The sequence below is a fragment of the Protomyctophum bolini genome (assembly GCF_963924005.1).
Source record: "Protomyctophum bolini genome assembly, chromosome: 21".
In the NCBI taxonomy this organism is placed as follows: domain Eukaryota; kingdom Metazoa; phylum Chordata; class Actinopteri; order Myctophiformes; family Myctophidae; genus Protomyctophum; species Protomyctophum bolini.
This window is the reverse complement of record NC_137882.1, coordinates 14101307-14119881: the sequence shown is the minus strand read 5'-3', so window position 1 is coordinate 14119881 and position 18575 is coordinate 14101307. Positions and strand designations below refer to the sequence as shown.

General features: G+C 39.4%; 1 protein-coding gene across 3 annotated transcripts in view; it reads left to right on the top strand.

Annotated features, from left to right (window-relative positions):
• esyt2b (extended synaptotagmin-like protein 2b) overlaps nt 1-16453 on the top strand; it is a 46291-nt gene extending 29838 nt beyond the window's left edge. The window contains exons 11-23 of one of the 3 annotated variants that reach the window (XM_080793198.1): nt 174-222; nt 1711-1800; nt 2368-2463; nt 5925-5987; nt 7390-7464; nt 8076-8162; nt 8551-8700; nt 9512-10041; nt 10809-10907; nt 11973-12104; nt 13662-13767; nt 14477-14526; nt 15062-16453. In XM_080793198.1, coding sequence (XP_080649324.1) covers nt 174-222; nt 1711-1800; nt 2368-2463; nt 5925-5987; nt 7390-7464; nt 8076-8162; nt 8551-8700; nt 9512-10041; nt 10809-10907; nt 11973-12104; nt 13662-13767; nt 14477-14526; nt 15062-15128 — 1594 coding nt within the window. In that variant the 3' untranslated portion in view covers nt 15129-16453. Of the gene's footprint in view, nt 1-173; nt 223-1710; nt 1801-2367; nt 2464-4382; nt 4488-5924; nt 5988-7389; nt 7465-8075; nt 8163-8550; nt 8701-9511; nt 10042-10808; nt 10908-11972; nt 12105-13661; nt 13768-14476; nt 14527-15061 lie in introns of all 3 variants that reach the window. The other 2 variants (XM_080793197.1, XM_080793199.1) reach the window with 2 other exon arrangements.
• Nucleotides 16454-18575: the final 2122 nt, after the last annotated feature.

Genomic DNA, 18575 nt, shown 5'->3' with positions numbered 1-18575 from the left:
CAATGCACCAATGCATCGGCACATTTTATTCTGACTGCCTTGGCCCGCGGTCGGCGATCCTGCATATCGGCAGTTAAATCAATATAGTGGACTTCAACGTGGAGATAAATGGGGGTGATTCTCTCCTTGCTGATTGTCATCTAACGTGTGTGATTATCTGTCTGTATTTATAGCTTGATGATCGATATGACGGAGCTTCACAAAGAGCAGAAGGTCGACGAGGTACATTTCCTGATACTCATACTGACTGATAGTATCTGACTGATCTTTGTCTTACGATTAAGTCAGTTGGAATAATAACGACAAATGAACTTTCACTAATCCAATTTAGTTACAAAAGAAAGGATTGCAGCTCTAAAGGGATACTTTAGCATTTCAAACCAATTAAATATGTACTTTGACATTTGACTTTGACAACAATTAACAAGTAACAACAATGTGTTATGAAACTGCTTAGCTGACAAGAAGCTTAATAAGGTTCTGTCGTGATACAGTAGCATTGCAGCAACCAGTAACTCATAGCACTTTGTATGTAACACCTGAGGGGTCTGAAAATACTCACTAATAATCATAATAATTTCATCCAGCCAATGCATATATATTTTTTTTTTTTTACTTTTTTTCACAGAAGCATTATTTAAATACTGGAGTTGAGAAATAATAAGTTGTGGCATTAACAGCTTCTCTTAATAAACCCCACAAGTATAATGTACAAGAATAAATACATTGAATTTTCACCCCAAAGAAAAAGAACAACAGAAAACAAAACAAACAAACCTTAAATACAGGATCAACAGTACACAACAGCCAATGCATTTTTTTTGTGCCACTTCCTTCAGGAAGTCTTTTACAAAGTATTAAGACCAGAATTCTTAGTCATTTCCTTATCTGCATTCTGCACCTACAGTATCTGTTGTGGAATTCTGGATCAACCCGTAATTAATTAGACAAGAGGAGTAAGAGACAATATTCAAGGTGGCGTTGCTTTAATGTAGTGGTTCCCAAACGTTTTAGCCCATGACCCAAAGGGGAAATTTGATGTCTCTCTGGGACCCAAACTAGTGAAAATAGCAGATCTAAAAGCTCCCAACACGTCACTTTGCGCCGCGTTATGAGCTTGTAGATCTTATACTATATTTGTTTTATAATTTATTGAATTTCTTCGATTTTCTTTTTATTTCCTTATGAAATAATAATTAAAGACAAAATGTAGGAAACAAATATACCCAGTGTTTGGGAACCAGTGCTTTAATGTGCATGATATCATCAGGGGAGAAGTACAATAACACTCACCAGGTCGGTGAGTGTTATTACTATAGTTGCTACAAGGACTCCATAAGGTGCACCATAACAAAGACAGGCTGTACCCAAACAATAGCTGTCAGGCCTAAACTCTTCCTCATATCCTGTGTGTGTGTGTGTGTGTGTGTGTGTGTGTGTGTGTGTGTGTGTGTGTGTGTGTGTGTGCGTGTGTGCGTGTGCGCGTGTGCGCGTGTGTGTGTGTGTGTGTGTGTGCGCATTTTTGCAAATCACAAAGTGCTACAGGCTTTTGAAAACAAATGACATAAAGATAACAAAGGACAAAAACGAATTATTCTGTTTGAGTATCTTTATTGCTGATTTGTTTTGTATTGTTTTGTCTGCCACGAGCACACACTCCAATCAATGTTTCATTTAAATGCTAATAAATGAAAACTTGAATTGTCGCAGTGGTTCAACCTGGAAGAAGTGTCAACGGGGAAACTACACTTGAAGCTTGAGTGGCTGTCTCTGCTCTCCATTCCTGATAAGTTGGACCAGGTAGAGAGACTCCCATAATGTGTGATTATACTCACTCTAAGAAATCTGCTGTCGGGCAGAAACCAGCTACGGCATGTCCAAAATATTACTTTCAGGAAATGAAAAATGTTTTTAGAACAACGCAATACTGCCTCATATCAAAGTTGGTATGGTGACTTCATACAGTACATTGCCATATACTTGAATGTGTCCTTATATTGTCATCACTTTACTCAAATACAGCTCAAGTGGAGTTAGGAGTTTTTTTTTTTTTTTGGTCCTGTCTGACTTTGTCGTCATTCTAATCGATGATGGACACAATGACTAGACACAAGTTGGATTTGGGTGGTTTGCCTGACAGTTTGAGGATCCAATTGAGTCGGGACGATTAGTCAGAAGGGCTTTTTAATACCTTTCATTGGTTCACCCACGCATGGACATAAAGGGTGTTCAATAGGACAGAATTGATACAGCTGGTTTCTGCCTGACAGCAACAAGATATTAGAACCATTCAGGTGTTATTGTTCACATGCTTTTTAATCATTTTTATCTCATAATATCATTCTCCTTGGGGTAACTGTCAACCAGGTGCTGAGAAGTGTACGTGCAGACAGGAGTCTGGCCAACGATGGGCTGTCCTCGGCTCTGCTGGTGGTCCATCTGGATTCAGCAAAGAACCTGCCGGTAAGTTGTAGCATCCCTCACTTTACATGGTATTTGTAGTAGTCAGTCAGTGATGGACCAAGTACTCAAATGTGTTACTTGAGTAAAAGCATCAATACAGCAATACTCTGCTACAAGTAAAAGTATGGTATTCAAAATGTACTGTACTTGAGTAAAGGTACAAAAGTTTCAGCATCAAAATATATTTAAAGTACCGGTACTCATTGAAGTTTTCAGATGTATTCAAAGGTATTTTAAAAATAGCCAAAGTACCGGTATAGCCTATAGGGCTGAAGTGGTTTCTGTATGTTGTGTATGTGTAATAATAATCCAAATCTACAATGTAACTAGTAACTGAAGTTTTAGATTAATTGTAGTGGAGAAAAGGTACAATATTTCATGGGGTAGTGGAACATTTTAAATACTCATGTTACTTTCCACCACTGTGCAGTACTGTATGCAACATTACACATTACGTGACACTAAAATATCTAAGCAATATTTTCACAAAAATATAGAAAGACAACAGAAACTAAGAAGAACTTTTTTTTCCATACACCCAAAACACATAACAAACAAAATAACCTACAGGTTTTCCTTGACTGATTGAAGGTCTAAGGACAGGTGTTTGGCATTGCCTTTCCTTTGTTAAATGTGCCTTTTGAGACTTGTAACAGAGGCTACTCTAATAAATGACTTTACTTACTTAGCCAGTTTAGTGAGGCATGCCAGTGTAAAACCCTGTCAAAACATTTGAACTGTGGGCAAACAGAGGCAACACTGTGCTATTATTTCCACATGCACTTCCTTGTATTATACTGTATAATGTAGTGGTTCTCTTAACATCGTGCCATGAGTCAGGTCCAGGCGTGCCTTCGGATGTTATGACAATTACACATTGCAACGTATACAACTACACAAAAAGTTACATTCTTTAATTTAGCATATGAGCCTGGTGTCCTTATTTTGCCCATGTCATACGCGAGAACTTTGACTTTTATCTTTTATTGTAATTTTTTGTAGATCTACCATTGTTGCTGTTTTTAAACATTTGTGGAAAACTTTGACTGTGTCATAAGATGTGTTATAGAGGCAATATTGCACGGTTACTACAAACTGTTTGGCAAAAAAATAAATATATAATAAAAGGTATAATGAATATTGACATTTCAGGAGCAAAATGTCTGTTTCTACTTTGTATGACATTTGTACTAATCTACATTCTGAATTCCAGCTGAACTGGACATAGGCTGAGATTTATCCTCAACTTAACTATGTCAAACTCGGCCCGGAAAAAGAAAACAGGACCATGTAGCAATGCCATCTTTCTTTTGCAAAACGTTCAATGCTGTCAAGAGTGAGTCAGGAGAACATAACTCAATGTGAGGTGTTTTATGGCATACCATACATATGAATATTCACAAGGAGATTTATACAAGAGAACAAAGAGCCAGGAACCAACACTGGTGACATGACATACTCAACAAACAGAAAACACTGGGGAGTGTATAAATAGACACAAGTATTGACAGTACACAGGTGAACAGATGGACAATTTACTCATGATTGGCTTAGAGTCTCTAGACTAAATACACTGGAAAGACAAGACATGTACTGTACAACAAAGGAAGACAGAAAACGCTCTAGAACATTAATTTGAAATGAAACAAAACTGTATAGTAAAGGCTAACTAACTACAATACAGAAATCAGGAAACTCAATAAAATGTCACTAATACAAAACAAGGGAGACAGATAATTTCTGGTTTGGTCAGGAAACCAATCACGACTCAACATCCTTGCTCCAAAGTCCTAATTTTGGCCCTTAGTTGAGGACCTGTGAATTTCACAGCTAGCCCATGTACAGTCAGTAGGCTATGTACAGTAGCCGCCTCACAACTCTTCCCCTAACCTTATTCCTCTATTCATCTTTCATCCAAGAGCGTCTTCACTGGGAGCTTGGGCTGTGGAAACCTAAGAGAGAGAAGAGCATCTGGCCTAGTTTTTTGCGAGAACAACAATACCTCAGAGTATAGAACATTATTTGTGAGTCCCACCGGAGCTTTGCATCCTGATAGCATTAGCAGTGTGTCTTGCATTAGAAGTGTGCATTGGCATGGATTGAACAACAGTAACAAAATGACTTGTTCCGTAAAAAGCATGCCTTAAATGACTACACAAATGTCTTCTGTATGTCTATTAACAGCTAGCTCAAAAGCCTAGTAAGACTACATTAAATTACAAATTACACATGGTATAACATGCAGTAGGCAACCATGTGACATATTCTGGCTGAATATAGCCGACTCATGGCCTGGGCTGTTGCTCAGCGGTCCAGGCACCTTGGCCGGTAGCCCGAGCCTGGCAGTGTGCCGCGGGTTCGACTCCCGATCCCGACGGCCCTTACTGTGTCACTCCCCCATCTCTCGACCCCATTTCCTAGTGTCAGCCTATATATATATATATATATATAATAGCCGACTCATTAGTAAGACTAGGAAAAACAATGTACAATTAGGCATTTAGCAGACGCTCTTAATCCAGAGAGATTTACATTTAGCTAAAGCAAGGAAAACATGAGGTAATACATCAAATGCATAGAAATTGTAATCAAACCAAGAACCTATCATCAGTCTAAACAGTATAATATCAAAAGATCTATAATATGTACATACATACAAACTAACTATACACACTATAGGATATTAGGATGCCAGGTCTATATTAATGACCATTCTGTACATAACATGCTATTTACAATTTACAATTTAGGCATTTACCAGACGCTCTTAATCCAGAGCGACTAGATGCTATCTACTGTAAATAAAAAAATTAGCCTTTGAGTAGCCACTTCACTGGCCCTTGACCGATATTCATGCCAAGTTTAGGGGCAAATGTGCGACTGGTCTGCCGTGGGAACGCCATTGCAACAAACAACGGGGTCTGGTTCAAGTTGTCAAACACCTGTAGCACTACATTTGTTGCCAAACGTTCCTAAATGATCAGTCTTTCATCTCACGTTGCAGTGAGCCAATTAGTGTGAAATCCTACTGAAATAGAAGGGCTTGTTAAAAGTCACACAATGTCTGCCGTTGAGAGCTCATTCTTGCCTTTTCCAAAAAGAAAGGATGACTATGCACTTTGCAGACCTTGTCAGTCAGTCCCCGCCATCCCCCCATTGAAATCGATGTTGCCACACAGCAATATCCCCAGTGTTAATTTAACTCGGACTGAAAGTGGACCCAAATTGGTCAACTTTTGCACTCTTGTACTTAAATTAACAGACGCTTTTACCGTGCAAAATCTCCCTGCAAAGTCACCACCAGTGATATAATGATTTGAAATTTTGAATCATTCCTCCTCCCGCCATGCGTCATTTCAGTGCCCTCGTCATAACGTTTCTCAAGCCTAATTTGGTTGTTGTCGTGCCTCCTCATACTAACCATGGGCGTGATTTTCTCCTCATCTCTCTGTGGTTTAAAGAGCAACCTGTCAGATTTCAACTTTGATGGTTTGAAGCAAGCCTCTGTCTTTAAGGCCCTGAAGGTAATGTGGGAAAAGCGTCACTGCATGTGCAGATTACACCCCCGGGTGTCTTTTCTCTATTCACCGTCAAGTGCGCCATCAAGTCATTGTGATGATTGTTCAACTATTATTTGTTTTTTGTTTTTGTAAATGCATGAAATTGGACACTCACGTCTTGAATGCTTATGGTATGTTATGTAATGCTATGCTTCACTAGTATGTATTGTGTGACTTTATACCTTCTCACGAAGAATTCTCTAAGATTTCTCATCTGGTCTTGCACAGGGAATTATCTATTAAATTGTTATTCTAAAAATATGTGAATGTGAGCGTGCAGGGTTAGGTAGAGATTTAGAGAAAATAAGAAATCAAAAGCCTCTTGTCATTGTTCAATCAAAATGCACTGGAAAGGTGTACTGATGTCTTTTAGAACCTTCATGTACTATAAATCAGGGTTTCTCAAAGTGCGTGTAAGTCAGGGGTGCCACAGAATACTCTGATAATATTTTAAATCTATCAATAACTTCAGTTTAACCCCTTAGACCCTCTATACTGTACTTACTGTAACATAATAGAGATGCTGGTGTTCAAGTGGTTAAATGTCAAGTATAAAGTTATTTGTCCTAATAATGGGAACTGATGTTCTCTCGAGTTCTCCTCGTGACATTCTGTATCTTAGGAGAAAATATCTACATATTTACAGTACATTATAGCGTAATATGCCATGAATGAAACGTTCTTAAAAATCTGTGTAATGTCATTCATCCTTCATCCATGGGTGAAAACATTATTTCCAGCGGTGCCCTGAGTAAAAAAGAAGAAAGAAAAAAGTTTGAGAACTCACACCTCAAGACATGCAAGAGATCATACAGTACATTTTGTACCTCGTAAAACTTTAACTAGCTGTGATGAAAGGCAGTAGGTGGTTTGCCCAGATTCATTCAGATCATTCACATTCTGCCAGAAGGGACGAGATCTCAATGTGGTAACTTAAAACTCCATTGTCATCAGTCAGGCAGGTATTGCTGTACTGTAGGTGTATAGGCTATTATTAATCTGTAACGTTCACCGAATAATACTCTTCTTTTAGTTGTCAACGTTCAGAACTCGGTGCTAAGATTAGAATGCGGAGGGAGACTCTTAGTTGCGTGGCAGTTTCCTTGGTAGCCTCTCTGCTTGCTGCCCTGCTTGTCAAAACCTACTATGGTTGTATTCTTTCCTGTCAAACTGGAGGTGTTTTTGAAGTTTGTGTTTGGATGTACATGTAAGTAAATGAATGGGGATCTCACTGTTCCACCGAATGTGTTTGTTCGCTCTCGATGGGCTTCCCTGAATAATTAAAGGGACTGTCCCCCATGGCTGTCCCCCGTGGCAATGTTCTAGCAGGAACACTGAGTGCCATTTCTGTTTGATTTCAACACAGTGTGGAAAGAAAAGCAGCAGTGAGCCCAGCCCTCATGTCCAGTTCACTGTGGGACACAAAACTTTTGACAGTAAGGTGAGGAAAAATATTTGTCATCTAATGACTGCTTTCATATGATGTTTTGACTAATGGACAGATTTAACCTATTAAAATCTGTGGCCCATTCTACAAATGGTCTACTAAATTAGTGGTTCTCAAACCTTTTTATGATTCAAAATTATTCAATATTCTCAAAATGCAACACTTTCAAGATAAAAAATAAATATAGTAGATGTACGAGCTTAACTATTTTTGAACTGCCAACGCTAAAAATCTAAAATGATTGAATGGGTTAAAGTTGGTGGCCCCAAGTGGCAACGACAATTTTGATACTCGCCACTGAAGCTCATCTTAGGAACTTTTACAGCATTTTAATCAATGGATTGAAATAAGCATTAACATTAAGGAGAAACCAGATGAATTCAGGTCGGAGTATATAACATTAATTTAATTACCTTTCTTTTAACCCATTTCAGATGAACAATTCATTACAGGATGTGACCTTTGTGGTTCTTGATTATCTCTTACATGTAGCGTATTTCTGTAGTTCTTAGTTGCTGTTAATAATATTGTTTCGAATTACTCCAGTCAGAGAATTAATGCATTCCATGCCAAATGTAATGAACTTGTCCCCATATGACCTGTAGACGCGGTATAAGACCATTGAACCGCTGTGGGAGGAGGCCTTCTCGTTTCTTGTTCACAACCCCAGAAGACAAGAGCTGGAGTTGGAGGTATAATATAACACTGACTGCATATAAGAACCGGTTTATCCACGGCATGTGCTTTTTTCCCTATTCTTCTGAAATGTTTTTTTTTTTTTAACTTAATTTTTATTTGCAGGTAAACCTAAAAAAACATAAAATGACAGTTACAGTGCAAGGGTTCAGATATATCATTAATAAACAACGTATTCCAGTCCATTAATCATTGTCAACATTGGTGTCGTTCTGTTGATTTCTTTATTCAGTCCATTTTTCAATGAATAGTTCCTCTTGTAGTTTCAATGCATGAGTTAGTTTCTCCATTACAAATATCTCCTCCTCAATGCTCAGCCACTGCTCACAAACTGGAGGTTCTGGTGAGTTTTTTAATCAATTAAATTAATCATTCTATTCCCAGGTGAAGGATGACAAGCACAAATGCACCTTGGGCAATTTGACAGTGCCTCTGAGCTGCCTGTTGTTGGAGGAGGACATGACGTTAACTCAGAGCTTCCCTCTCAGGAACTCTGGCCCCAGCTCTAGCATCAAGCTCAAGATGGCCCTGAGGGTAACTCCACTGCACTGCATAAACAAATTCCAAAACGGCAAAAGTAGCAGATCTACAAGCTCAAAACACATCGCTTCACGTCCGCGTTTCGAGCTTGTGGATCTGCTACTTTTGATGCTTTTGTGTGACACCGTAGTATGATATGTATAGGGGCATTGATTTACAAACAAAAAAAAAGTTAGAATATGGAGACGAGGTTTCTGCCCGACAGCGACAATAGCGTTATATGCAGGCTACTATAGTTCACACATAAGCACGTACGCACGCACACACACACACACACACACACACACAAAATTTGTACTGTTAAAGCACATTTCCAGGACGTTATTACAGCAATTACTTTATTGTCTCCAACAGGCCGAATTCATGGGCAGAGAGTATGTTTTGCACTCTATCCGTGTGTGTGTGTGTGTGTGTGTGTGTGTGTGTGTCCGTCCGTCTGTGTACAGCTAATCTCCGGCACCGTTAACCCGGTCGGTGCCAAATTTTGTACGCACACTCCCTGAAGCGTTTCCATGTTGTAAAATACTGTACATCTAGCGTGTGGATTAGCTATTTCCGCTATGTGTAAAAATAATGAATGTCAGTCATTTCTTTGTGTATTTAATTTATGCCCTGTGCATTATTTAATTACCATGCAAACAGAAATGTAGTCTTTATTCATATGTTCACAATGGTCAATGCCACAAACACAATTATATCGTCAATTGCAATTATTTGTGTGACAATTTGTAATCGTGACAGCCCTACAGTGTAACACAGAAGGTGGTTGCTCTCAGACAGTAATCTTGTCATGTCGTTGCCATAGATCTTGTACCTTGAGAAGCAGGGCACATCAGACCAACCGTCCTCCGTCCAGGTCAGGAAATCCAGCGCGGCTCAGCCCTCCGCCGCCCCCCCCACCCAGAAACGCTCGGTCTCAGAGACCATTCTGCCCTCACCCGCCCCTACGTCGCCCAGAGACGCCTCGACCCTCACCCTGCATCGCAAGGACGGTGCCTCCACCCTCGACCTCCTCCATCGCAAGGACGGCGCTTCTACGCTCACGTTGCATCGCAAAGACGGTGTCTCCATCCATAACCTCCACCGCAAGGACGGTGTGTCCACCCATAACCTCCACCGCAAGGACGGTGTCTCCACCCATAACCTCCACCGCAAGGACGGCGATCCGTACTCGGCGAGTCCCATCCGGAGCACCTCCAACCTGAATGACTGTGGTTGTATTTCCAGCTCTCAGAAACACCTGCCTCATAATGAGTCCAACATGAGCCTGGCTTCAGACATCTCCCTACCCTTTGCCACTGTGGAACTTCAGCAAAGACTACGCCAACTGCAGAAGTAAGTTTGCCTTATCTTAACATTATGTCACACTAGAGCAGGGGTTCTCTGGGGACCACCGGAAATGCTTTGGCCTTGTCTCGTGAACCCCGGCCCATACCCCCCCTCCTCCTGCCCCCAATACAAATTGAGGGCTACAATGACCTTAATAATAGAGAAAATACATCATAAATAAATACTGAAACCAGATATAATTGTTAAGGAAAGTTTATGCATTTACTATGTGTACTATGTCAACTCTTAATTTCCATTTTCCAGCCATTCAGTTGCAAAAAAGGAAAAAAAAGTATATATAGTATATATTTTTTTAATTTAATAACCTGGGGACCCCCCAAAATTATTTGACGACCCCCCCGAGGGGTCGCGATCCCCAGGTTGAGAACCCCTGCACTACAGTTCACGGTCAAGTTGGAACTCCCCATTGGAATGCATTGGAGTTCTTGGTTGCTGTTAGCAACAATTTGTGGTTGGATTGTGGCTGCTAATAGCAACCATGTTATAAAAGCAATGATGCAATCAAGGCTGTGATAAATCATAATATTGTATTATATCATGGCTAATGTTTAATAGACTCCCCCACCCACCCCCTGAAAACATGGGTAGGGTAGGGTTTAGAAGGCGTTTTTAGAATTGCCCTCAGGTCTACGGTATATGGATTCATTATTATATTAAATTCTTTGTATGTAAATGTACACATATGGTATATGTAAAGTTCAGGATTACTACCCATACTGTAGAGAGCTGTAATATGGTGGCGTGTTTTTCAGTGGCTCTGGTCCCAGTCACTACCCCCTGGGTGAGGTTCAGCTGACGGTGAGACACAGCTCCCAGAGGAACAAGCTCATAGTGGTGGTGCACGCCTGTCGGTGAGATAAAGTGCACTTCATTCGTCTTTTAGCTGTGAATGCAAATATTACACTACCTGTTGCAGTGGTGTAAATTAGCTAAGTGCATTTACTTAGCTGTAAACTCTGAGGTACTTTTACTTTACAGGACTATTTCCATTTTTAAATACTTTTACTTCTACTTCTACTTTTTTGTATTATTACAAAACCTCCTCTCAGTCCTACATTCACTTTGGCTATTTGAGCATAGACGATCTACAAGCTCACAATGTGCCACGATGCGACACATTGTGAGCTTGTAGATCTGCTATTTTCAAAACTTTTCTATACACTTTGAAAACTTTTGCTACTTTAAGTACATATTGATGCCAATATGTTTGTACTACTACTCAAGGCAATTTTGAATATCACACTTTTATACTTTTACTACAGAATATTTTTACATTGTGGTATTGATAATTTTTCTTAATTAAGTTAAAAAGGTAGTACATCTTCCATCACTGGCCTAATGTTTTTCAAAGTCTAGAACAGGGGTTTTCAACTGATTATGAACCAGGGACCACCACCCTGACTGAGAATGAACCTGGGGACCACCACCCTGACTGAGAATTAACCTGGGGACCATTGTTGTGTTGGGAGGGGGGATACCGTCGTGGTGTGGGGGAAAGAAATTAACCATCCATATTAAACTCATGTTGCTGTTCATTGTAACTTACTATGAGTAAGCAGACACTTGCGGTTGATTATGGTCACATTTCTTTATAATGGTGACTCAACCAGGCAATCCGGTATGGTTTCCCTTGAGATTTTAACTCACTTTTCTGTGGACATAATTTGTCACCAGATCATTTACTGCATTGTTTCTCAACTTGTGGTCAATACAATAAATTCAAATACGAATCTTCACTTTCCTACATTACTAAATGCATGGTCAGGGACCACATGCAACACCTTCACGGACCACCAGTGGTCCACGGACCACCTGTTGAAAACCCATGGTCTAGAATTAAACCAGCCCGTGGCTAAAGTCAGAAAAACAAGAAACTGTGGTTAACGTGTGACACAAACGTCTTTTTGTGTCCTCAGTAACTTGATAGCTTTCACTAAGGATGGTTCGGATCCGTTTATCCGGCTGTATCTCCTACCTGACAAGAGCAGAACAGGGAGAAGGAAGACCGGTACAATCAAGAAGACCCTAAACCCTATTTATGATCAGACGTGAGTTCACTTCAATTTCACTACTGTCAATACTACTGGCCTACTGTTTGTACCTGTGAATATAGGTTTTTCTGCCAGCATCGCAATTTGAATTGTGATAGAGACTTCATATTAAAGCTCTACCACCGGATTTGAACACGGTTTCCCGCGCAAGGGATGAAATGTTTTACCATTTAGCTACTAGAGCCTGTCTGCTTACTCAGCGGATAAATAGAATATTGACCATCAATTCAAAGTTCATGCCAGATCCTGTGTCTAGGTGAGACATGACCTTTACATAATCTAAATGTCTCAATAGAAGAGCAGGGAGACAAACTACAACCACCCTAATTGTATAATTAACATATTCTACCATACAGATTGGACGAAATGTATTCATTAAAAAGGTTACATAGGGCTGCTTTAAAGGCTAACTTTTTAATCTAAAAGAAAAGGAAAGCAATACTCATTTTGTTAGTGTTTCTGTGGAATGAACAAAACTATATGACAGACAGATGGTCCTGTGATCTCGTGAGGCCAGCTGCTGCTGTGCAAGGTTACAGGGATCCAGAGCCTGAGAAATTGTGCGGCAGAAAGTTTTTTTTTAAATTCAAACCTTAATTTTCACATTTGAACGTTGTTCATTAAAAAAAGATATTTGATATAGGTTTGACTATTGAGTATTTTTTGACGGCTCTAATAAGAATTGTGTTTAATGTGTTTACTGTTTACTAATGTGCTTTCAATGGATATGGCACTGTTTAGCCTATTTATGTTAGACAGCCATTACATTACAATGTTATGTAGACTACATAATTATGGAGACAGGGAAAGATCAAACCATGCAACACAGTTGTTATGAAAGTGCGACATCTAGTGGCTGAATGTTGTCCATTGGCACTTCAATGATTAAATCTATATGTGTCTATAGTGTGTGGCTAATGTGTGGCTCAAATTTATACCAAACATTTTTTGTAGGCTACTTGATTGTTAAAATGATTAATTAATCGTCTTGCCATTGTATGATTTATTTATTTTAGATAAGATATGTTATGGATATAGTTAAACCTATAGGCTATAATATAGCCCAAATAAGTAATAAATAAGTAGTACGGTAGTAAATAAGTGTGCCTAACATAACCAGCGTAACAACTGGTTTGAATTCATACTTTTTCTGTTCACAATTTTAATAGAAACTCTGTATCCACAAATTGAAAATGTTTACAGGTTTCAACTTCCAGTAGTACAAAAACAAACCCTAAGTTACGTTACGAGTAGCCTTTAAACGATATAACGTAAATCGATTGTAAATTGATGGTGACAATTTAAATCGTGATGCAGCAGAGGGTGCGAAAAAAAGGGAAGAAAATACAGGATCTTTGTAAGAGAATTGATAAAATACTTTTCAGTAATTTTATACTATATTGAAAATAAAAATACAATTAAAAAATACTGGACACTGTGTAAGAGAAATATATTAAAATAAATCTGTCATTTGTCTGGAAAATAATGTTGTTATTAAAACACGGAGCCCAAGTACAACATAGTTTTGTCATTAATTTTTTTAATTTTGTGCAGGTTTGAGTTCAGTGTATCTATGGTAGAGCTCCACCGGAGGACATTGGATGTCGCTGTTAAGAATGGAGGGAGCATTCTCTCCAAACACAAAGGACTTTTGGGAAAGGTAACTGTTATCTTGTATTTATTGATTTTCTTTACTTCTTTAATGGCCTTTGCCACACAGCTACATCCTGAGGGTTTTAATCCTGAGAGGCTGTAGAAACACTCTCATATTGGGTTTGTTGTTCGCTCAGAGACTAACTCATTAAAGTAAAATGTACTACTTGTGCTGATCAGGCAAGTGGAGCAGGCAGGTTGTTTAAAACTCTCTGGTCAGTGCTTAGATTGTAGTATTTATCCAGTCTGGATAATTATGTTTTTGTCCAGTTTTGGTTTAAAAACATTCATCACACAAAACACAGCGAGAAAAACAAGGCTATATACCAAGCACATTGAGTTTAATTTAATACCCAGTTTATACAGTAGAAGACGAGCTATGGCTCATGGATCATAGCACTGGGCATTTATAGTCAACCAATCGATGCTGTGACACATTCATCTCACAGCTCCTAGAAATGTGAGGAGGTAGGAGGAAAAGCACATGAGACAGTCCAAATGAGTGGCTCGGGGTAGAGCTGGGGCCTTCGATCCCGAGCTCCCCCAGAGTTAGTGTCGAAGTGTCCTTGAGAAAGACGCCTGAAGTTACAGTACATCACTATGGTCACAAAATGATGCTTCACTTGGTCTTTAAAATGACTGTAAATGTCCATCAATGGAATTTTGTTTCATAGGTAATATGTTAATAATTGATTTAATTGTTTGTGCTATTACAGGTGCTGGTAGATTTGAGTGGAGAGGACATCGCAAAAGGCGGGACACAATGGTACTCTTTCTTTTTCTGATCTCGCCATATTTAGTTTTTGTAATGCCCAATGTATTCATTTTTATTTTAGTATCCCCTTGAAAACAAGATGCTACATCTCAAGGGGTTATTCCTAATAAAACAATGCCATTTCAACCATCAATTTATATTCCATCACACAATGGTGTTGCTTGTGCCACAGCACTATGTAGCTTTTTAAGAACTATATACCGGTGGCACATTAACATTATAAAGTTAGAACTTACACATGTAAGCAATAACAATCATCCTTCCATAAATGTATAGAGTCCCTGCTAAGGGCTTGACTGTATTACTATGCATAGGGGAGACAATGAGTTTCATCCTGCCAAGGCACCGAGGCAGAACTGCCCGTCAAAGCGAAGACTGGCCAATCACAACGCGTTCTCGCCGGACATGCAAGCTGTTGGCTGCCATGGTATTTGTTTCCAAAGTGGCGACTGATACCCCAGACTACATAGTGCCGCTGAGTGATTGAGGGATTGGATATTTATTTAACTTTACTTTCTCATCATAGGTATGATCTTACTGAAGACGGCTCGTCAAAAGGTCTTCAGGCAGGAGATGGACAGAAGGCACATTGATACATCTCCCCCTGCTGTAATAGCCTGGGCACATTTCTTTCGCTTCATTCATCTACATACCTTTTTGCCAAATCGTTTTTGTCAATCATTTCAACAGATGTTGAAGTCGATGTTGACGTTTTCCATTTCTATCCTATAATTTCAATAATTGTGTGTTTTTAATTGTTGGAAATGCATCAAATGCCTTGTTTCTAAGTTGTCAGTGTATTATGTATAGTGGTTAATACGTATTATTACAATTCGCAGGGGTTTTTATGGCATTGTTCTAATCTACACAATGTATTCCTTTATACCTTAAAGGACATAATAGGGACATTTGTTTTTGCTTCCACATCTCCTGACATTACACTCTCACCAAAGGGACGAATATGTCCACTGAAGTAGATAAAAGTAGCAGTTTTGACTTTAATCTGTTTTCTATGGTTGTCATGCCGTGTTATTTATTTGTTCACCACTTATCTTTATTTATACTCCACTACAAAAATGGAATGCATAGTACGCAAAGATGAAAATATTTGCTTGGAATATTTTAGGGGGACTTTGTGCAATATGTTTTCTCGATATTTTCTAAGATACCGAGGAGTGGTGAAACTTCAGGGCTATGTGAACTATGTGAATTATGTGAAGTGCTGTATATTCTGCTATGATATGAAATTAATATATAGGATACTTGAATACAGTAAGAGTTTAACTGTTTTAGAACCAAGAGATGATAAATTAATTGAGGGAGCTAGAGTCTGAGCAGAGATATATGCTCATGTTTTGAGCAGCATCAGATGATTTTGTTTTTGTTTTGTTTGTCATAAGGCATACTTGTGCCATGGGCTTTGTTTTACTATGCACTTGTAATTGGGCTATATGTTGGAACATTTCCATGCTCATGTTTGCTTTTATTGTTATCTATCCTGTGCCTTATAAAGACAAGAGCTAGTTAACTTTTTTTTGGCATAATGAAGTTAAATATCTTGAAAGATACTGAGGGTGGCCTGTGGCTTTTGAAGAATAAAGAGTTAACTCTTGTGAGGGGAAAAAAGTCTGGTTTGCTGATTTTTAAATTGTTGTGTTGCACAGAATAGTATTGATGATAGTGAGTAGTGATGTGAGCACTATTATGAAAAGAAAGCAGCTCATTTTTCATCATTAGCCTTAAAGATGGGTTATTGCCTATCACATTTATTTTTGAGTGAGACAAATTTGATAAAGCAGTGGTTCCCCAACTTTTTAGCCCGTGACCCAAAAGAGAGATTAGAGAGATTAGATGTTTGTTTCTTTGTTTGTTTCTTTTTTAATGAAATTACTGAAAAAGAAACATTGACTTTTGTTTTTAATCCATGATAACCTTTTTTGGGAATGTTTTTTGAAAATGGAAAGAAGAAATAAAGGGATCCATAAAAATGTGTCTGCGACCCACAAATGGGTGTGTTACCAGTGTTCATGGTTAAAGGTTGTATACTTTATTGTCTCCACCAGGCCGAAGGCATGGGGAGAGAGTATGTTTTGCACTCCGTCCGTGTGTGTGTGCGTGTGTGTGTGTGTGTCCGTCCTTCCTTCCGTCCGTCCGTTACCAGCTAATCTCCGGCACCGTTGGCCCGATCCATGCCAAACTTTGCGCACACACTCCCTGGATGCCAACGATGAACCTCTGCCCCAAATATTCCTCAATGTCCTGCCACCATAAGGCCGATTTAGGCAAAACACATTTCTGTAGTTTACTCCTAAACATTTTGCCAAACATCACACACATTCCTATATCCTCCTGGTGGAGACCTGTGCCCAGAAGGGCACTTTTTCTAGTTGTTACATCTTGTGTACAGCCTACAGGTACATAAGAGTCAAACTTATTTTTGTTTGGCTTCCTTCAGACAATGCAGCAGCATTGATGGCATAACATTCAAAACAACAAGAAGACAGCAAACAAAGAATAAAGAGTGCAAGAAAGAGTGATCAAAGAGCAAAGATAAATAGTAACATACAGTAGGCCTACACATGTGCATGATTTCCCTGTAGTAGGAAACAGGAACCACAGTGATAGAAGACCAATTTTATAGAGGGCCCCTGGGCCCGACACAGGCCTGTTCAGTGATCCAGCTCTGGTGATGGTATACCTGATGAGAAGACGCTGACCTCTAATGCAGTCAAATGGTGCCATGGCAGCAAGAGCAGCCTTCAGGTAGAAAAGACTCCACATTGAGGTTGATCGCACTGAGGAGTGTGGACCATAGCTAAGTCCAAATGCCTGCCTGCACAAACATTTGTGATATTACATGACTTGTGCAACACCTTGGCTTTGGTTTATTTCTGGCACTATTTGTTTGGGCTATTAAATGGTTGATCAAATCGCAGCAGGCCAAGTAAGTGCCTCCTCTGGGAGAGAGTGATTGTGTGTGTGAGATTGTGTGTGATTGTGTGTGTGTGTGTGTGTGTGTGTGTGTGTGTGTGTGTGTGTGTGTGTGTGTGTGTGTGTGTGTGTGTGTGTGTGTGTGTGTGTGTGTGTGTGTGTGTGCGCGTGCGTGCGTGCATGTGTGTGTGTGTGTGTGTGTGTGTGTGTGTGAGAAAGAGAGAGAGAGAGGGGGGAGTGTGGAGGATTGACTGCCAGCATTGTGTGGGAGGATTCAAGATTCAATAATGTATTACCATTTCAATAAATAATTGATTGGAATTTGCCTTGGTGTGTGCACAGGGTAGACAAAACTATATATCGCTAGCTAATAGCTACAGTAGCTAGGCCTACACATCAGCATAAGCGTAAAAATGCAATAAAACACAGACACTTATGTTGCACCAGCATGGTGCATACAAAATCACACCCGTTTTATGATTATGTAAAACATACATTGAGACAAAACAACTTGTCAATGGCATTTTTAAAACAAACATTGAATAAAAAACAAACATTAAACCTGTATATAAGAGGGGATAGCCCCCCTCAAAAATAACCAACAACAAAATAAAAATCACACCTGTGTGAAGTGAGGCGCGCTAATATATTTAAGTTTAACTCATGTTGATTAGGTGATGTATGGTGATGTAAAACAAACAAACATTAAACGCCATTAACAAAAAAGAGACAATATGACGTAAATCACACATTTATGATGTAGATTTTCCCTTCATTATCAATGTGTTTACAAAACAAACATTGAACTAAAGACAAACATTAAACCTGTGTATCCTCAATAAACCCTGAGCCAGAGCAGGATGCTAGCTAATATGAAGAGGAGAGCACACATTAATCTGCCAGGCATTGCTCTAGTGCATTGCTGTGTGCACTAGTGCTACACAGAAATTGGTGGAATGGGAAGAATTTGCATGCTCACTCAATTTACATCCGCTGCTTCTTCGTCTGGAAAGGAACCAGCTTTTAGGTGGTGCGGGCCCCTCGAGCGTCTCCCTAGGGAGGTCCTCGAGGCACGTCCCACATGGGAGGAGACCCCGGGCCAGACCAAG